Here is a 20,860-nt window from a genome sequence, read left to right as displayed (position 1 = left end):
TTGGAAAAAAGCTTACTTTGGAAGATTTGTTTCAGCCTTCAAATGTTTTGGTTACACATGTTGGTCATTACGATACCAGGCGCTCGTCTCTGAAGAACAGGAGTGATCTTTTGTATTGTTCCAGGGTAATCTCTTCTAATGGTATTCTGTATTACCTCACTCAGCTATGATGCAAATCTATGATGCCCATATTCCACTCTTTCGTTAAAACTGAACAGTCTATAAGCTACAATAAGAGCCCTGTTAATTTCTTTTTGATGGCTAGTTTCTGATTCTCCTTGGCCAAGCAGCTGTCGTCTAAACATGTCAGCAAATTTGACATTGGTAGAGACGAAAGGCGTGGGAGCTTGTTATTGGTTAGCGTGGAGCATCAGGCAGTATAAAGTCACATGATTGGTCACATGGTAAGGGGATCAGCTACCGCAGTGGCGCCTGGCCAGGATCCAGACGAGGCCCCCTGGTTGACCACAGTCCCATGGCTGTCTGGGTCGATGCCTGTGTGGAACAACTCGCATGGCTGATCCAGGTTCCAAATGAAGGGGTTCAGGACCCAAAATTGGGGGTCTCACCCTCTCGTATCCGTCTATGGTGGAATGATTTGAGTGTATTTAAATGAGGCTGAGGTTCGTGGTCACGATAACTGTGAGCAGAGGTTTTTCTCCCAGGGCCTCCACACTCAGACATGCTTTGGTTTGATGTTTTAGTCTCTACATTCACCTTTATTGTGTTTTAATCCATGTCTTCTATGTATGTTTGTGATAGGATCCTTATCAATATTTCAGACTGTTTGAACCTACCAGAATAAAAAAAAAAAGGCATCGGCATTGCTTTGTAATTTTCTTTGAAGTGGGTCAAGGTCGGTGTCTTTTGTACCATAACAACCCATTTTGGAAAATGACTGCACATGGACGTCAAAGCTAAACCTCCACCAATCAAAGCACATCTGTGTGATCCTGGTTCCACTTCCTGTTTGGGTTCCTGTGTGCCGTTGTTCACAGTCAGAGCCTTTGATCTCATCTCATGTGGGCGGGACAGGTACAGTAGCAGGCTTTGGATATCACCGCGGGAAACAATAGCAGGCAGAGATGTGGACTCGGGGGAGGGTGAGGTAGCAGATTGGCACAAAGTTGTGTAATGGATTGGCACGACCTGGTGCCAAGCCATTACACAACTTTGTCAAACTTTGTCAAAAAAAAAAAAAAAAACAGTCTAAAGATGTTGTACCTCCCAGAATATACAGATGTGACATAAACCTACAGTACAAACGTTGTGTGCTGACTCAGCCTGAAAACCAAGCTGTCAATTTTCGTCTGTGGCTAATTTTTTTGGGAGGTTTTCGATGGTTTTGGTTGTGTTTTGATGTTGTGTCTTTTCTATCACCAAATGGAGCTCAAGTTTCATCCCATCTGCCATAAACTCCCTACAACCACAGCAGAAGGTAGCAACCTGTGTGAATGTTAGTGTTGTGCTTTAATATGTCAATAGTATAGTATGTTGTATATTCTACATGTATGTTAAAATGTCTGTTTTAATGTTATACAGACGGACTGTGAAAACAAATTTCCCTGCAGGACAATAGCCTAAAGAATGAATCCGACTCAATTCCAGTGAGCAACTGTGAGAAACTGCTGCATGGCCCCAGACCTCCATCAGCCTCAAACGCCCCCAGGTTTGCTGTGTGTGTGTCGATCAGTAATTTGATTACATGCAGATTTGTTGAGAATTAGCACCTCCAAAATACCACATGATGCATTTTGTTTTTCAGCGCAACAGTGCTGGTTGGTTTGAGGATCTCTGTGCAAGATACTGGGGCTAAATATCTTTTTCTTTTTTTTTTTTACTCCATGGCCCCCAAAACAGCTTAATCTGCCCACGCATCATGTGATGGACTAAGCGCTTAACATCAGTCATATGATAACAGGTGGCTGAGAGAACTGATAAAGATGGAGAGATGTCGTCAAAGCTCTGGAAAAGACTTGCATGTTGATCTTGAGCTAAGCAGCTTTTTTTGTTCGACTAATTTTTGCCAACAACAATATTTTGGGTGATGATTCAGAGGTCTGGAAGCAGGCCACAGCACTGACTGGATGTTTCTCCCAAACATATACTGCTCCTCCTGCTCAGTGTTAGCAGAGTCAGTGACGATCTTACAGTAAACACTGAGGCTTAAAAACATGAATACAGAAGCAGCTAATTTCTGTAATCTTATCAAGAAAATCATACAAAATATTCAGGTACACCCCTCTTTGTCAAAGCACCTTCGAGCAACCTTCAAATGCCTCTAATTCTTCACACCCAGCAATGTATAGAAAAGCGCCTACATGTTTGAATAGCGGTCCGGAGTCCACCGAAACCCAGAGCACTCTTCAAAAAGATGACCCCATCTAAAATAGCCTTCTATACAAAGATCGGTTCACAAGGCTTTCTGACAGTGGAGCGCTGCTGAGTGGGAGCCTCTTAGTTCTAAAGAGTCCAAAGGATGGCCTTCAAGTGTATGCACTGACCTTTGCTGATGAAAGGCCTGAAAATGGTATTTTAACAATATCATGATGCCCTTTCAATATGAAAGGCAGCATTAGAAACACTCTTAGCCAATGAAACTTAAAAGGAGAGCAGGTGGCAGAGGTGCTCGGCTGTGCAAAAATGTGTGTACAGATATCAGCAGTCATGTGTGTGAAGCTATAAGCTATTACATATTTAAATTAAATTATGTAGGGTGACTATGATCCCAGGTAGCTCGCTTTACATCTTTACGCAACCCCAGGTCTCAGATGATACTGAGGAAAAACTCGACCAGAACTCATTTTTTACAAGTGTTGTCTCTGTAGCCAAACGTGATAGCTACAGCTTATTCTTCTGTGTTATTGTTAAAAACGTCAAATGCGTGCTGATTCGCAGCTGAAAATAGTCCGCACCCAATGCACTGTTTGCTCCTGATAGTGTAACATCTGCTTCAATCTACACTGTCCAGATGTTATGAAATGTTACTGAGCATTTTGTAACAAATAAACAATGTATCCGCGACCTATTTTAAGAGATTTTACACTCTCAGTTTGGGGCTGAGAGATGGAAAGTATCGTGAGATAGATGAAAGCACTGCTGATTTTAGGTTTCTTGTGGATTTTGTTGTAAATAAAAAGTCTAGAAAGGCCAGACCCCTGTCTTTGAGAGGGGAACTGGTTGATTCTCTGTCCCAGACAGCCCCTCATCTAGAAATGACTGCATGTTTTGGTAGCTCGTTGCCTCGGGTCTGTAACTCTGGAAGATGCCCATTTGATTCCTCCAACTTGAACTTGAAGCCTTTAATTAACTTTAACTTTTGTGTGTGCAGAGACAGGGGGGCTGTGGATCGTCTCCCCCATCACTGACACTGAAAGCACATCAAGACCGGTCTTTTATTTGACCAGTGTCAAGAGGGGAAATATAATCACAGCAAGATCTACCTTCCCCATACTCTACTTCCAGGGACACCGGACTCTTGGTTTCAGAAGCTCTTGATAAATCGTGAATCTGCCCTTTAAAGAATTGAAGTGAATCTTCAAGCATTTTACTCCTCGTGGCTCCCTGATGGTTTATACCTGTAACTTTCATTCACGCCGTAGTCTGTTATTATCCATTCAGTGGTACTATAATTGGATCTGAGCAGAAAAGCAGAAGACAACATAACACTCACACACAGATCATAAATTGCCACAGGAGGCCAAACGGTTTAGCATGTAAATAGCTGGGTGAAATGTACTTATGGCACGTTATTTGCCAAATGTCTCATTAACACATGCTTGGATACTCTCCCGCTCTCCTCCTTACACTAAAACACAGAGGCTCCGGTGGCCAAATTAATGCTGCATGTTTTAATTTACTCCCTGTTGGAAATTAAGAGCTGATAATGGATGCAAATCTGGCAGAGATTTCTCACTGGATCCACTGAGTTGCACTCTCCACAGCGGGGGTGTGTAGTAGTGAAGTTTGTTACACGCACACACGCACGCACGCACGCACGCACACGCACACGCACACGCACACGCACACAACCACTACAACATTGGCAATTAGGGCTCAGGAAAACCCATAGAACAACCAATCACAAGCCACACACAAGAAAACATGGGAAACCATTTGCTAATTTGAAAAATAGAACATTTTAATAAAGGCTACATCTCTTCATAATTACAATAATTAAAGTACCGAGGCATCTTTTTCAACTGAGCTCTATAGAACGCATAATTTACAGTTTACAAGTGGAGCCAAGGAAGCCATGAAAAATATTATAAAACATAAACATGATGAAACGGATACTAAAAGGCATAAAAATATCTTTTCAACATAAGGCCCCTTGAAAAACCAAGGGAGTAATACGACCCTGAAAACTGGGTAAAACACGGCAAGAATCCATGTAGGCACAGCTTCTGTACTCAATTAAAACACTATGGACATAGTGTAAATCATCACCATCCTTATCACCTGCAGCTCATAGTGCAGGCTTTAAATACACACCAAGTAATCCAAATCAAAAGCATCTCAGTCACACATACACATTAAGTAAGCACGTTGGGGAGCACATCATAGAGCTTTTTGTTGGTAAATATTACTATTGGTGTAAACACATTTTGGGGACTGGAGGACCTGTCGAGGGCAGTTTTCCTCTTAGTAAATACGTAGGCTATTTGTGCGATGCCTGCGCCACTGAAACAAAGGCACTAAGACGCGACAGATCAAGGCTAGCTGGGCACACGCCCAGAGTTGGGAATTAAAACATTAATAGCATTTTCATAGTACTCTCGGGGCCCTTCAGAGTGGACAGCGAGGGAGGGGAGGGGACACAGCCACAAATAGCACTGTAGTAGTATATATATATATATTATCAAACTTTAAGTGACAGAGAACCATTCTCAAAGCTTCAGCAGTAAGCTCTCCAGCCAAGAGATCAGAGATGTCCCACTCAATCTCCAGGAACAGGAGTGGGGTTTTTGAAGAGGTATTTTTGAAGTTTACAGTTCAATATAAGGGGCCGAAAATGAATAAAACCCATTTCCTTTGCTTGAGAACTAAAGCTCAAAAGGGAAGGAGGAAGAACAAAATAAAAATAAAATCACGGTTGTGGAAATCGAAGAAGTTTCTCCAACTCCAAGCAGCTTGTCCATGGAAGAATAATAAAAAAAAAAAATAGGTGGGGCAGGGATATCTCCAATAAATAGCAATAGAAATCTTTACACAACAATACGAGCATCACAATACAATGCAATGTACATGTATATCTGTGTATACATATGAGCGTTGTGCTAGCCCGTGGGCGGAGGCTGGCACAGGCGAGGGGTCAGGTAGGTTGTCAGTCTCAATTCATACCCACTGACCCGTTTCTTTGACAAGTGGTCATTCACCTAGAGTCTCTAGAGCTTTTCTCTTCTGGAAACATGGAGATTTTTCAGTCCAGCAACACAGTCCATTTGTTTTCTTCACTTCAAGAGGTTCACGTGATAGTCCTGCATCGGCGTTACTTGTCCTCCTTCCTTTTTTCTTCCTCTCCATATTTCACCCAGTTCCTTTTTTGCCCAGACCTCGACGAGCATCCCGTCAGCAACAACTCCAGTCCTGCAGTCTTAGCTTAAAGGTCACACACACACTCTTGGTGTGTTTGTGTGTGAGCACATGAAGGAGGAGGAGTACATCCACAGAGGTGAGAAGCGTTCAGAGAGAGAGTTTTAATTCCACACGGCGGGGGGCAGCGCCGGTCTCACTCCATCCGCTCCACCTTGCCCAGGATCTTTCCCTCGTACGTGGGCAGCAGGGAGCCGTCGTCCGACACTTCCTCGAACACCGCGCCGCACTCAAACTCATCGCTGGCTTTCTTGAAATAGTACCTGCAACAGAGAGAGGAGATGAGGAGTTAATTAACGCTGGCAGCCTGAGGTTTTCACACACAAGCATGATCCTGGTGACCTTTTAACATCAAGCTCAGTAGAAAATCAACCAGGCCTCTCAGGGCGACGGGAACCTGCAGCTCCTAAAATCTGAGGTTTGCTCTCTTCATCTCTTCCTCTGCTCTTCTTCTCTTTTACTTCACCCTTTTTTCCCCTTTTGCCCTCCATCCTGTTGTTGTTGAGTTTTGCTCTGGCTAACCCTGGGGGCCAATTAGGGCCTGCGGCGCAAATGAAGGGGTCCTTTGACAAAGACTGAAATTTTGGGTGCCTGCAAGTCTGCCTATCATTACCCCCCCCCCCCAAAAAAAAAAAAAAAAACTCCTACACACCCGCACATGTGTAGAAGACACATATACACACGCTTTCACTCGCCCCTCATCTCTGTTTCCTTATTACAGGGACAAAAGAAAGAACAGAGGCAACGTAAAGGAGGAGGAGGAGAGAACATTATGTCCTTCCTCACCCTGTTGATAGCACGGGGTCTTGCTGAGAGCTATAGGAAGGGCAGCAGCCGACTGACAACTTTCTGTGTGTGTACGTGTGTGTGTGTGTTGAAGAAGAAACAGAAAAGAATCTAAAGGAGGGGCTTCTCGTCAGCCATGACTTCACTGGGCCATTAATGATGCAACCCCACCCCCCCATCCTCATTTTAAAGGAAGAGAAACCAGCAGGGGTGGGTTTGTTAGGGGGGTCTCAGAATCCACTCATTAACTATGTAATGGAAAAATGCCTCGATTTGCTCCATGTGTGGGGTGACTGGAATGTTTGTGTGTGTTTGTGTGTGTGAGCATTTTAGTCTTTAACGAGACGGGTAGCTGACAAAGCCGAACATGCAATACTTATAAAACCAGAGCTGTAGTCTTAAAAACATCATCGCAAAAAAGGTGCCTGTGACTGCGTGTGCTCCAGTCAGCACGGGGGTGGTCACTAATAAAAAGCAGCTCCATTTGAAATACAGGAAGGCTTCAACTAGAACGAAATACAAGAGGTCTCTCTCTGTGGAAAATAGAGTAAATAAGACTAAGTAGATAAATAAGACGACATGAAAGAGCACAAGACACGCCTGATAATTGTATCCTCCTTTCCTATCTGGAGGAGGAAGAGAAAAAAAAATGTTGAGCCGTCCTACTCTTAAAAAAAAATCAAAAAAATCTTCAAAGAGCCATGATCTTTTTTTGCTGAGAGAGACAGACAGAGACAGAGAGAGCCTGAATTTCCACTGGAACATGTTTTATGTGGCTAGATCTGTTTTTCCCCCCTTTCTCCCCTTCTCTCTCCGTTTGCACTGACATCTGGCACCAATATCGTCTGGCAGGACCCAGCAGTACTGTTCTTTGTTGAACCGCTGCCATGTTGAAATGACCCAACTCCACACATTCTCTGGCTGCTATTAAAGCGCCGCACAGCTCTCTTTCCAAAAAATGTGGATGGTATGACACAGGAACTGAGACAGCGAGCCAGAGAGAAAAGAAGAGGGGTGGAGGGGTGTAAAGAGGAGAAGTGGTGGGGGGGGGGGGGGGCCCAAACAGACAGATGTGAGGAGCTCGCAGAGCTAAGTACTCGTCACATTTGTTGATCCAAAAGTACTGCACACATCTGGACAGGAAGAAGTTTCTACGGGTTCCTTTGCCTTTTTTTCACCTAGAAATCATAGTTTGATACCTGTAATTATTAACACAATACTCAAGCCGTGCTTATCCTGGAGACCGTGGCAGTCTAAACAATAACTGTTTGATCTGTTCCCTTTAATGCCCACTGGAAAGGAGCAATCAAAAGTAAAATCTCTCTCTGCAAACACACACAGACACACACACACACTGAAGCGGTGCGGCCTCAGTCAAGGCCCTGTAGTACGGCAAACAAGCGGATCTGGCATTTAACAATCTGCCTTTCAAAAATATCCATAAAATGATTACAACATGTGTAAACACTGTGCGCGTACGACGCTAGCACATTCATGCGTGCACATGTGTATACACACACACACACACACACGCGCGCGCACACACGGAGCAGAAAAAAGAGCCCCTGATAGCATCAGTGAAGAATTTGCACGCTGGCCATTTGTGTGAGTCTTTGTTGGTTGAAATGAAAGGGGCCGGGGCTTCAAAGCCATGTGTATTAAGTGTGCCTTAGCATGGAAATCAATACCAGATGGGACCCAAATCGCTGCAGTTCAAACTCTCCCACTAACCCCCTGCACCACCCACCCTCCCCTCCCCTCCCTCTTGTCCTTTCCTTTTCGTTGCACCCCCCTCACACACCAAAAAAAAAAACCCATAGAGGCCTGAAACTGTCTGCACACACACATACACACTGAAACAAACACTGATAACGGCACTCTGCACAGACATGTATGAAGCACAATCAAAGAGAAGATAAAATATAATATTTAAGGTCTTCAAGGTCACGCTCAGCAGAATTCAAAGATCTAAACTTATCACTTAGACGGTGCAGCCTGACGCCTTCAGCAAACGAGGCAGCAAACATCAGACACTGTTGCTTCAGGCTGCACTTTTCTTCGGTCTTTTGCGATTGCTCCGAGTGTTTTAAAAAAATGTCACCACGTTACGCTGAGGTGACGCTAATGATCACAGATTGCAGTCAGCCACTCTGCTGAAGATACTGGGAATTCACTCCTCTACCAGTTTCCCTCAACTTCCTTCCTTGTGTTATCTGCCATTGTGGGGAAAACAAAAGCGCATTATAAAGCTAGCCCTTTCTAATCCTTCGGTCAAACCTCAACACATTTGTTCTTCAAGGCCAATCAGCTGGTGTCACTTCATCTGAAATCGCTCTTGTAAAAAAACTTTTCAAATTTCCCTCCACACACCTGTAGTTGCCCTTCTTGCGGAGCTGCTCCTTGAAGTGGCCCAGGGTGAGGCTGTGACTCTTCATCGTCCTCCGGTAGGGGATCTCCTCGCCACAGAAGAAATACGTCACCACCGTCTCTCCGCTGCACACGCTGTGGCTTCCTGAACCCTTCTTACACTCCTTCATGCTGAAAAGTAGAAAAGACAAAGGGCAGGTTAGAGATGGAGTGTGTACACCCTCATGACACTTAACAAGATAGCGATAGAACGAGAAATGAGAAACAAGAGCGAAGCCTCTAAAGAAAAGGGACGGCTCGCAGCTACGCGGTGCAGGAGACGGTACTAGACTAGAAGCACAGTAACAGCAGCCTGAATGAAGAATAACACTGGTGAGTGAGCGAGTGACCCAGTGCCATCAGCAAGTGTGTGCTTGTGTGCGCGTTGGAGAAGGGGGCACAGTATTAACAATTCCCCTTCAGCTATGTCCAAGGCTTTGTAGGCCCACTTCAGAGGAGCTCTCTCTCTTTGCTAGGCTCTGCTCGCCCCAGCTGACTGCCAGCTCACTGAAGGACAGCCAATAAAAATGATACATATATATGAAAGGGATGTCTCAGTCAGGTGGTGCAGTTGACTACACACTCCCCCCACACACACACACACACACAGCACAAATACACAAGAAGATTCATGCAAACACAGAGGCAGAGCCGGGCCTGTGTGTACAAAGCTTAAAATAAGCTTTTGCAAAGACAGAGGGAAACAGAGAAGGAGGAGGGAGGAGGCAGGGGAGGAGGGGAGGAGGGGGTCACCTTCTCTTTGACTATGACTATGTGGGCGTGTGCACGTGTTACGTGTGGGTTTGCGCACGACTTTTTGGTCCGTCTCCCTACGTGAGTGGTGAGCGGCGCAGGTGACAAGAAGGAAGAGTTAAAAGAGTAGAAGTACACTGCAAGGTGGAGGCTATGGCTGAGAGGAGGAGGAGGAGGAGGAGCAGAGAGGAGGGGAGGAGAGGGAGGCATCGTACTCTTCTGATTGGAGACCGGGGCTGGCGGTGAGGAGGCCGGCGGGGCTGGGATTGGCTAGAGAAAGAGGGACGGACCCTCCGCCCTGGACAGGCACTAGGTGGCTCTTCTCCCGCTGGAGACCGGACGTCGGATGCCTGGAAAGAGACGTGACAGAAATGTTAACACCACCGGAACATGGGATATAGATAGTTAGAAATCACGAGCAAACAAGAGAGCAGGCTAACTCCTTCTGTACCTCTGCTTGGTGGTCTTGGTGGAGACCTCCTCCAGCCGACGGCAGGCCTCCTCCAGCTGGGCCAGAGTGTTGGGAGGGGGCAGGGGGGGCATGGCGGGGTCTTGGATGAAGGGCTGGGCCGGCTGGTGGCTGCGCAGGTGGCCGCAGCTTCCTCCGCCGCCCCATGTGTGTGTCTGTGTGGAGGAGCCTCCGAAGGATTTCTTGGTGCTCTGGGTGCTGTGAGGGTTCGAGAGGACGTGTGCATTAACAAGGTGTAAAATTGGGGACATAAGGTAAAAATAAAACTCATGCAAACACCGAAGCTCTTTGGGGTCTGGCCACTACTCACCTGTGAGACTTGTGCCTGCCCCGCTGTTTACTCTCCAGGATCCACTGCAGCACATTCTGGGTGGGGTCTGTTGTGTCGCTGGGCAGCTGCATCGGCCCACACTCCTCCATACACCTGTCTGCTACGCCGTCCTCCGCCCCGGAGCGACACACACGCCTGGATAGAGAGCTGGAACGCCTGGGCGGAAGGAAGGGGAAACATTTAGCATTGTTTACATCCTGTTTATTTTGCACGTTTCCTCACGTCGACTGTATAAAAAAGTGCTTGGTACTGACCCCAAGCTGTTGTCTGTTGAAATCGCGCCGCACGTCTCTCGACCCAGGCTGCGGCTGCGCTGGTAAGGCTGGCAGGGCGGGCAGTCGGTGCCGCTGGAGCACAGGCTGTGCACCCTGAGGGCCGCCTCCCTTTCGATCTGCTCTTTAGTCTTAGGACTGGCGTGGTGGTGGATGTAGTGGTGGTGAATGTGTTTCGTGCTCTGCCTGCTGACAAGGGTCCTGCTGGGGCCCAGGGCCAAAGCGAACGCCCCCTGGTCAGGACTAGAGACGGAGGAGGTTGAAGGGCCGGGCCGCACCAGGGCCTTGATTCCAAAACCTGCGCGGGCGAAGGGCCGGTGCTCCGGGGAGCTGGAGCGAGGCGAGTGCCGGACGACGGCGGGGGACTGACAGCCGGGCGTCTTCAGGACACGAGAGAGGTGTTCGTCCAGGATGGCCTGGGGGTCCTCGTCAGAGGAGCCAGAGAGGAGGGTCAAAGGGTGGGGGGAGAGCTGGGGAGCACTTCCCATGATCTCTGTGTCTTCTCTTTCCTCCTCCTGGTAAAAACAAATAAAAGATAGACAAAGTTAACATCTGAAAAACAAACAAACAAACAAAAACCCCCACAACATTTCACTTGTCCGGTAAAAATCTAATCTCCAACAAACCTCCTGAATCTGCTGCAGCCTCTCCTCCAGAGAGTTGATGGTGTCCTGCTCTCTCTTCAGGCTCTCCAGCCGGGAGATGAGCTGGGCTGCAAATTTTGCCGGCTCCATTGGGACCATCTCCTTGGGTGGACAACGTGTTCGCTTTGGGGAAAAAAAACAAACATACATTAGCTGTTGTGTGTTCCCCCGTCATCCTCCGTGTCAAAGCCCCAGCCCTCCCAAGCTTCTACAAAGACTCCTCTTGCCTCGTCTATCTACAATTTACACATTGTTTTCTGCCAGTGGCTGCCCCGCCACTGGTGGTAGCGATCAGGCCGGTATCAGAGGCACCCAGGGCTGTCGGGTTGTTTAAAGGGGCGGCGGGCCCGGTGTATGGTCACGCTGGGCCAGGCCTCGGCTGGTTCCCTCTGTCATCGTCAGCAGGCCTCTTTAAAGTCAGCTCACTTCAAAGACTTCCTCGTCAAATATCAAACACTCAGTGGGGGGAGAATAGGGTGGCGGAGGGAGGGATGGAGGGATAGATAGATGGGAAGCAGTGGCTTTACATCTAGGAATAAAAGCCACATATCGACAGGGGGTGGAAGAGAACTACAGGGAGGAGAGGATGAGGGATTAAAAAAAATGGGAGAAGTTGAGATGCAGAGATGTGTGCTCACAGGAGGGGAGAGAAAGAGAAAATGAAGAGAGGGAAGGATTGGAGGAGAGAGATAAAGGTGCCAAAAAGGATGTGAGATCAGAAAGGTTGAGGTAATTTATTCCCCCCTTTGTCACACACTGGGCACCTTTGAGGTACAGTATAGTGACAGTATGAGAATGTGTGTATGTGTGTGTGCTCACATCTTAAATTATTTGCATTTTTTGCACCAGGGCTTTCTTGATTTTTCTTCCTCTTTTTTTTTTTTTGTTTCTCCCGTCCCTTTGTAGTGGGGATGAAGGGGGAGAAAAGACTGAGAAAAAGAGGAGCCGTCTGATGGAGCCTGAGGCTGGTGCACCATGGGAATGGCAGCCATCGCCAAAAATCAGACGGGAAACAAAAACAAGAATAAAAGCGAAAATAAAGCAAAAAGGGGACAGCGGGGGGAAAAAAGTGTCGAAAACCAATCTGTGAATCTTTTCCTAAAACAAGTTAGACTTGCTGCATGTCTTATAATGTTTGGGGAAAAAAAGGGGGGTTACATCAAGTTTATTTTGACAAGCTACTTCTGCTACTAATACTTAATAGTTAGTAAAATGTCTCTGTTCTAGACCTTTTACCATCCGTCTCTCAACCTGAACTTACATCTTAAAGCGTCTGTTAAGCCTTAAGCTACCAACTCCCCTCCGACCCACTGAGACCTCACATGACACGCTCAACTCTTCCCTTAGATCCCTCACTTTTTGGGGAGGGGGCTGCCTCACTGTGTGTGTGTGTGTGCGTGTGTTTGCGCCTGTGATTGTGTGTGTGCATGTATATGTAGAGGAGAAGGGGGGGGGGGGGGGTGTGCTGTGGAAATAAAAAGGGGGCCAGCTCTGTTGGAAGTTGTCACTTCCCTGTGCGTTTGCTCCATTCATCCTCGGATCAAAGCGCTGCGTGTGCGCATATGTGCGTGTGAATGTGTCTGAGTATCTTTGTGTTTTTGTTGGGGGAACTTGGCTGATTTCAGAGCCCTCGGGATAAAGCGGCAGAGATCTTCCTCATCTCTCCCCTATTCTCCATATTTACAGCATCAGTAGGGGAGGAAAAAACCCTGGTGTGTTCCGAGCGCTGTGGCGATAAACAGCTTAGAGACCTCCCCGTTTCCCGCAGACTTCAAGGAACCCTAATGGGGTTGTAGGTGACACCAAAGGTAGCGAGGGGGCTCGCGTTTGGATGTGTGTATGTGCACTTTCTTATGTGTGTGTGTGTGTGTGTGTGTGTGCATGTGGGAGGCTGGGTCTTTGACGTTACTCTTCTGATCTTTGCTGGTGTTGTTGAATTGAGAATGCCGAATACAGTTTGTGCGGGAACTATTCATAGAACCAAGAGAGACCCGGAACAGAGGGTGGTATGGAAATTAGACTGTGGGACCCAGGTTCAAAAAGACTTGTGAGCGTTGTGTGGCGATGTGTGCGTGTGTTTGTGTACTTACAGGGAAAGCAGGCAGAGACACTTGGCTGTTCATCCTCATGTTGCGTTGCATCTCTCTCTGTAGCTGCTTCTTGGAGCCCAGTTTGTATGGAGGGATGCCATCTCTGGGGGTGTACAGACAGATCACAAAAGGTCAATTACCTAATCAAATGCATCATTAAAGACCAAACAGTCATTCAGGAAGAAGCTTGTTAGCCAACTGGGTAGATCAAACACAGTTCAAGCAAGAAGAAATCTAATTTATTAATTCTCTTATCCATTTTGTTTTTCATCTCTCAGGCTTAATCTGAGAACAAAGCAGATACTCAGAGGTAAATCATGCCAGCATTTCCGGCCCTCGTATGTGTGTCAGAGCAGATCGGGTTACATGGTTCTGAGTGAGGTGGTAGGAGGTTGTGTTTGCCCTAGAAATGACACTCATTTTCAGCTCTGGCTCCAGCACAGCACTGGGCACCCTGCTGGCCAGTTCCTACACACACACACACACACACACACACACACACACACACACACACACACACACACACTGCAATCACAGTGCGCTCTGCTCTACCGGCCACAAGTAGTGTCAGCATTAGCATTCCCCTACCGACTGAGGACACTGTTAGCATTAGCTACTCATTATACTTATTCAAAGAGTTAGTGCAGGACAGGACCCAGGGGTGCAGCTAACCTGGTTAAATCTATCTGAGGGGGCTGAATGGCTGACTGGCTGAAAAAATGAAAATGAAAAACAACAAACGGCCGAGCTCCAGCTTCAAACTGAAGCACTTGACAGTGTAAAACAGTGTCTTTTCTCCCGTGCTAAACAGCAGTTTCCTGGTGACCTAGCCTAACTGAGGAGCACTTTTCCACTTTTGCTTTGAAATGTCACAGTCATGCGCATAAGCAACCCCCCTCCCCTCCCCTCCTCCTCCCACCCCGCCCCTCCACCCCCTCCAATCTTCATTTGGCAAGCGCTGCCGCAGCCAGCCTCTGATCTCCGCACATCAAAAGGCTGGTTTGTAAGATAAGGTAATGTTTGAAGTCTGCGCAGCTGCATTCCCCAGCGTCCAAGCAAATCCATAAATAAGATATAAGCAAAAAAAATCCCCCCTCCACCACTGTCTTTCTCTTCCCACCCAACTGCCTCCTCCCCCGTTGCTTTTTTTTCTTCTTCTTTCCCTTTTCTATTCTTTTCTTTATCTGAGTGTGTGTGTGTGTGTGTGTGTGTGTGTGTGTGTGTGTGTGTGTGTGTGTGTGTGTGTGTGTGTGTGTGTGCGCGCATCTGTAAATGAGATTCAAATGTTTATGGGTCCGTTTAACTGACCTAAAGAGAGGCAGATATTGTGATCAAGGCCGGAGCAGGCAGGAAATGAGGTGTGGGGGTCGTGGCGGCGGTGGGTTGTGTCTCTGCGGCCAGGGCTTTGTCATTGCACAGGGTCAAAGTACAGCAGAATAGGACTATATTGGCCTCGGCTACTTTGAAGCTGGGCTTTCCAGACAGAGATATGCCAGAGTAGAGGGCTGCATGTTGTAAAATAAAAATAAATCTTTATAGCTGCCATATTCAGGTGTAGCCCGGCCCACTGGTTGCATTAAACATCAGTATCTCCGTCTTTAAGTGTCTCCGGCTGCTCATCTTTAGCTTGCCCTGCCAATGACATCATCTATACGGGCCTTGACACCTCCCATGTGAGATGAGGTAAAGAAGAACTTGTACCAAGATGTATCTGTTTTTGTCAAAAGCAGCTGAGCCGAGCGCTCCTGGCCTTGAACTGTGCCCCGCGCGATGACTTCATACAACCTTGTCACTCGAGAGACACGCGATTAGCCAAGTTGTCCTTTAGAGGAACGAGGACCCAGGCATGTACACAGATATGTGCAAACTACAGATAGAAAGTGGCTTTAAGCACTGGTTTGTGTTGAAGCAGTTTGTCAACACATAGGCATTTCATTGACAATAGTTTGTATAACTACTCAATCAATAGATAGATGAATAGATGCGTTATAACCACAACAAAATTAAGTTAGGCTGCAACCCTCTTGTTGAAATGAATAAAGACAGACCCACATCATTTAGCAAACAAAACACTCAGCATTTGCACTTCTGCATTTCTCTGCTCTGCTGTAAACTGAATATCTTTGAGTTTTAGATTGTTGCATGGCAAAAAGTACTTTTTGAATGGTCTTTTCTGTTCATTGTTATGAATCAGGTACTCAAAGAAAGTAACAAGCAGGGCACTCAAGAGAGCACAGACCTCTGACAAGGCCAGTGTCAAAACACATACACCGAACTTCAGAGAAAAAAAACCTCAGAGTCATGGTTAACCACCTTGGCCTGTCCCAAATGGGTCTTCCCTGACCCATTCCCCACCCCTCCACCAAGTTCACTACAAACTACTTTTTGATTAACCTTGATGATAAATAAGACCGGATTGAAAGCATAACCTCCTTGGTGGAGGTGGTAATGTGGCAAACACTACATACTTCAGGAAACCTTCATTAGCATGCATCAACTCAAAAAGTCTCTCTCTCAATATCCACTTACACACTGCTGTCAGTCACGGACATGGCGTCGTCAGTCAAAGCATCACTAGACACCTCGCTGTCATTGGTGCTGCTGACGGGGGCAAAAGAGCCCATATGGCAGGGGTTGAGCGAGTCTCCTCTCTTGTATGATCTGGGGGAGGCAACACAAGCACAGATTAGATCAATACTAATGCAGCACTATGAAACAGCCACCAACAGGTGGGTGACAGTCAGTTATTAGTTTCTAATTCCTGAGGAGTGAGTAGAGTGTGTTTCAGTCAGGTTGAGGTTTGTACAGTGACAGTGTGCATGAATGTATGAGACCAGCAACATCTACGCCCTGAATGTATACGACTGGCCAACCTGGGGTCGGGAAACTTCCTCCACACTGGGAAAACTTTGGTTTTCTCCTTATGCCCCATTTATGTCCTCTTAAATAGCCCACAATTTCTCTCTTTCCATTTCTCTCATTCACACTCACTCTTTCCTCAGCATACATCTCCCGCTGTGTATGCATTCTTGCCATGGTACAGGAGGGGGAGAAAAGGGGGGAGTGAGCAAAAGAGAGAGAAAAAAGTAGAGAGCGGAAGCATGAGAGTGTGTCAGAGAAGGAAGAAAAGAGAGGAAAAGAAGGGGGGGGGGGGGTCTTCATCAGGAGGGAGAGACCCAGCATGACTAAAGCAGTAGGCCCCCAGCTCCAGGCTGACCTTCAGAGGGGCTTGCAAAGAGTCAGGTATTTAACACAGCTGGCCTTGCATTCTTCCCTCCCTGCCTCTCTCTCACCCCTCATTTATACTTTCTCCTCCCTCCCTTTCTTTCATGAGATGACCCCCCCCCCCCCCCCCACCACCACCACCACCATCACCACCCCACCATCCTTCCTTTCCGCTCTCTTTCCCCTCACTTTCGCTCCAAAAGCATGCCTCGTAGTCCCCATCCCTGAGTTTTCAAAAGGAAGAAAGATAAAAGTGGAGAAGGCGGGGGAAAGCAGCAAAGGAGGGAATCAGAGGAGAATTGACGCAAACAAGAAAAGAGGGAAGAAGAGAGTGAGAGGGTTGGGGGGGGGGGGGGGGGGGTGTTGATTTTGTACTGTAGCTGCTGCCATTCAGGGTTTTTTTTTTCTTTCTTAAGAGAACCTGAGATGAGAAGAAGTGAGGAGAGGGAAGCGGAAAGGGGAGAAATGAGTTCCACATGTTTTAAATCTGTAGGGTGACAATGGGAGGGGAGAGAGAGAGGGAGGGAGGGAGAGAGAGAGAGGGAGGGAGGGAGAGAGAGAGAGAGAGGCTCCATGTCAAAAGCAGCCTCTTCTACCACTTTGGCCAACGGGCATCACACTAAAAGAAAGTGTGAGATCCACCACTATCCCTACCAACACACACACACACTGAATCCATGATGTTGTACAAAGAAGGCAGCTGTCAGTTGTCTTGGCCTGCCATGCCCATTATAAAAGTTCAGATCTTAGTGCAGCTTGTGATTTAGTGCGGCATTAGCAACAGTACATTACCTGTGAAATGCCACCTCCATCAGAATTTAACTGTATATTCATGACCACTTCTGTTGTATAGTTGTACCCTCCAAGACAACTTGTTTGAGATGCATTTTCAATCTGAACTTTGATTTTCTTTGAGTGAACATGCATGGATGGAAAGCTATAGAAACATCTAGTCCAACCCCCCCCCCCCCCCTATAGATGTAGCCTACATCTCTGCCAAAGGCTTGAGGACAGTGCGGTGGTACAGGAGGAGGCATAACATAGCAATGTCATCATCTATTATTTGCTGGCGGGGGCCAGAGCCAGCAGTGCTCTGTGAACTTTTCCCGTGGAAGACGATCCCTCATTCTGCGGAACTATTTCAAAGCCCCGGAAATCCAGGCCAGCGCCAGCAGAGGGCTGCTGCTGCTGCTGCTGCTGCTGCTGCTGGAGGAGATGGTGAGAGGAGCCAGGGACAGCGAAGGAGCGAAAGACAGAGAGAGTTTTCTCCAACCTTAATAGAAACCTTGGACTTAAGTGAATGAAATGTGTTTTTTCCCCCGCTTTTACGCATGGGTGATTTTATGGTGTAGATTGTGCACAGTTGGAATTGTGGTTGTAAAGACAATAAAAGCGACTTAAAGGGTGCCGCATCCATACCTGTATCGACTCTCTATCACCTCCACCGCCCTCATGGACACGGGGGCCCTGTTCGCCTTCGCCGCCAGTCCAACCAGCGCTTTGGCTTTGAAATCACAACTCCACTCCTCCTCTTCGTTGAGGGTGGGCAGGTATCCACATACAACTTTGAGGTCGCCCAGCCCGTTCGCGTTGACGTGGTTGGGGTTTTCTCCCCCAGTCCTCACGTACTCCAGGTAAATGTCAGAGGTCAGAAACATCTGGTACGCGTTCTCCTCCATGTTGGTTTGGATCTCGGTCTGCGCCTGGTCGAACATCGCAGAGTCTATGTGTTGCTTCTTGATATTATCCCGTATGAAGGTTTTAGTCGCGGGCTTGAGCTGTTTGGCGACAATGCTGTTGTTCTCAATGTAGCGCTTGTAAATTGCTTTGGCGACTCTCTGCGTTTTGGTATCCTTGAGGTCCATTTGCCTGAAGCCATTGCAGGCGAACCAGAAGTCTAAAGTGTCGACACATTTCTCTCGCTCCAGGAATGTCCTAAAAAGAAGAGCACCGTCCTGGTCCCCGAGGAGAGAGTGCAAAGACTTTGTCCACCGGGAGAGCGGTGAATCCGGGGAGGCACTCCCCTCTGGCTCCCCAAGACCATCCTCGTTCCTCCTCGCCGAGGAGCCCGCAGAGCCGAGCAGAACCGATTTGGGGGGTTCCGAGGGTTTCATCATTGCGAGTTTGCCGGGGTAGCAGGGCGCCTCGCCCTCCTCCCCGGGCACCGGGGGTCGAGGAGCATCTTCTCGGAAACTACTGGCGATGTGGTCCATAAGCGCCCGGCTCATGGCTCTGAAGGCAGCAGGAGAGAGCCCGTGTGTTGTTCGCCTCCTCTGAGCTTCTACTGTAATCTCCTCACTCTCTTATGTCAGCGGGGGAGCTTCTCTCTGGCTGCCCGTCTTCTCTCTGAAACACAAAGTATTGATCTAATCAAAACCAGATCCGCCCCAACTTCAAAGGGGCTGAGACGCAGTGAGAGTCTTTTCAGTCCCTCACTGACTTTTACAGAAAAAGACAGGCTAGTTCAACAGGGGGAAAAAAAGAAGAAGAATCTGAGAAAACGCTGCAGCAGCATTACATAAACAGCAGTCCTTCACATCTCAACCTGGAATGTGATTTCTATACCGTGGCGCTATTGGCTGGGACGCAAATTAACAAGAATTTAACAGTGATTTCGCACATGCACAAGCCGAGCAGAGAACCACCTGAACGATGCCTTCAGCTGGAATTTGACACAGTCTCCTTTATTTGCGATAACACGAGAAGTAGTAATCACATGTACGGCCGAGCGGGGTTAGTGAACTGAACACCATTAATAAGTCATTTATCCTTCAGAATGCCGGAGCATTACGCACGGACACGGCTTTATTAACGCTTCCGGATCCATCACGGCTGATGTCAGGGTTAGAGAGCCTGGCTTGCCTGCTGCAGAATGCAAACACATGTCTTTCCCCCCCTTTTTTTTCACTACCTCCCCTCCTCATGTCCGAGCACTCACTTCTAGGTCTCTACATCTCATCACAAGCCAACTACAAACCCAAAAATCGAGCCTGGCCGCGAGTACCTGTAGGACACCGATGTGGGACAAACTCAAAGAGATCGAAAAACGTGACCAAAATAGTTAATGGAGTGAACTGCCTGCTGCTGCTGGGTTAGGTGTATATACTACACAAGAGGGGGCTCAAATGTTTCAAACATCCAGTTTATCCGCTGCTCCATTATCGCAGAGATTATGAGCAGTTTGTTGCAGATGTCTGCAAAGAAGCATCAACGTTATAATGTATCAGCGGCAAGATGTCACTTCGTATCAATGACACTCGGTTACGCTGCTCCACAGTTAGGCTAAACTAAAAACACAGCAACAGCTTTAAAATCTTTCTTAAACTACCCACTTAAGGGAAAAAGTAACTATTCTGAATTACATTGCACGACAGCGTGTACAATAAATCGCCATCTATGTTAATACCGCCACAGTCTGCGAAAGTTTCTTAAACGTTACATTTACGGCGAAAAAAAAAAAACACACGCACACACACACAACAACCCATCTTTAACGTCCAATCCCATGTACACACCAAAGTCTTAGATCTTGTGGGGGAGGAATTCCTCAAAAAAAAAAAGAAAAAAAAAGAGAAAAAAAGAAACCAACACTTCTTCAAAAACTTCTCATTTTAAGTATAAAATCAAGCGACGTGGAAAAGGATAATGAAGTGAAGGAGAGAGAAAAGATTCGACGCGTTTTTCGGGTCTTTAAACGCAACAAAAACGTTTCATTTTCCCCAGAACATTACTTCAAAGGCGAGTCAACAGCACATCAAAGGGAACTCCAATGGGGGCCAGTTTGAGGAGGCACACACTCTTGTAACTTACCATCGATCCACGAGTTCTTCTCTCCTCAAATTAAAACTCCTGTTGTTGCGTTTTCTCTCTCTTTTTTTGGTTTTATCCACAAAGAAAAACGCGTATAATCCACAGTACTCGTCTCCACGGCGCGTCCACATACAGTCCCGTTCAGGTTTGAGTCGGTTTACGGAGAGAAAAATGCACTCGAGAGGAAAAAAAAATAGCGCTTTTCTCCCTCCTCCCTTTCTCCTCCCTATGGTTTCAGGCTGCCATGCCGCACGGTAGGTCTCTCCTGTAGGCGACTCCAACACCAACTGAACTGAGAGGCTGGAGCAGCGCACTTCAAAGTGAGGAACCGACTGCCGGGTCCCGACAGCTGCATAAAAAACAATTGCAGCCTGGCGCCTCCGATAAAAAAAGAAAAAAAGAAGAAACAAGTGACGGAGATTCCCGGATAGTCTGCAGTCACTCTGGATGACACATATTTCTAAACGGTTGTTCTCTTT

General features: G+C 47.2%; 1 protein-coding gene across 1 annotated transcript; it reads right to left on the bottom strand.

The window, feature by feature from the left end:
- Positions 1–4,826: 4,826 nt before the first annotated feature.
- Positions 4,827–20,625, bottom strand: axin2 (axin 2 (conductin, axil)). The gene is made up of 11 exons (XM_083976416.1): positions 20,382–20,625; positions 17,991–18,917; positions 15,876–16,007; positions 13,347–13,449; positions 11,239–11,379; positions 10,595–11,127; positions 10,320–10,496; positions 9,992–10,207; positions 9,756–9,890; positions 8,752–8,919; positions 4,827–5,858 (listed from the first exon to the last, which is right to left on the bottom strand). The coding sequence occupies exons 2-11, from the start codon at positions 18,797–18,799 to the stop codon at positions 5,732–5,734; spliced, it is 2,541 nt and encodes an 846-aa protein (XP_083832542.1). The 5' UTR covers positions 18,800–18,917; positions 20,382–20,625; the 3' UTR covers positions 4,827–5,731.
- Between the last annotated feature and the right edge of the window lie 235 nt (positions 20,626–20,860).

Source organism: Trachurus trachurus, assembly GCF_905171665.1.
Source record: "Trachurus trachurus genome assembly, chromosome: 8".
NCBI classification, from domain to species: Eukaryota; Metazoa; Chordata; class Actinopteri; order Carangiformes; family Carangidae; genus Trachurus; species Trachurus trachurus.
This window is presented reverse-complemented; position numbering and strand designations above follow the sequence as displayed.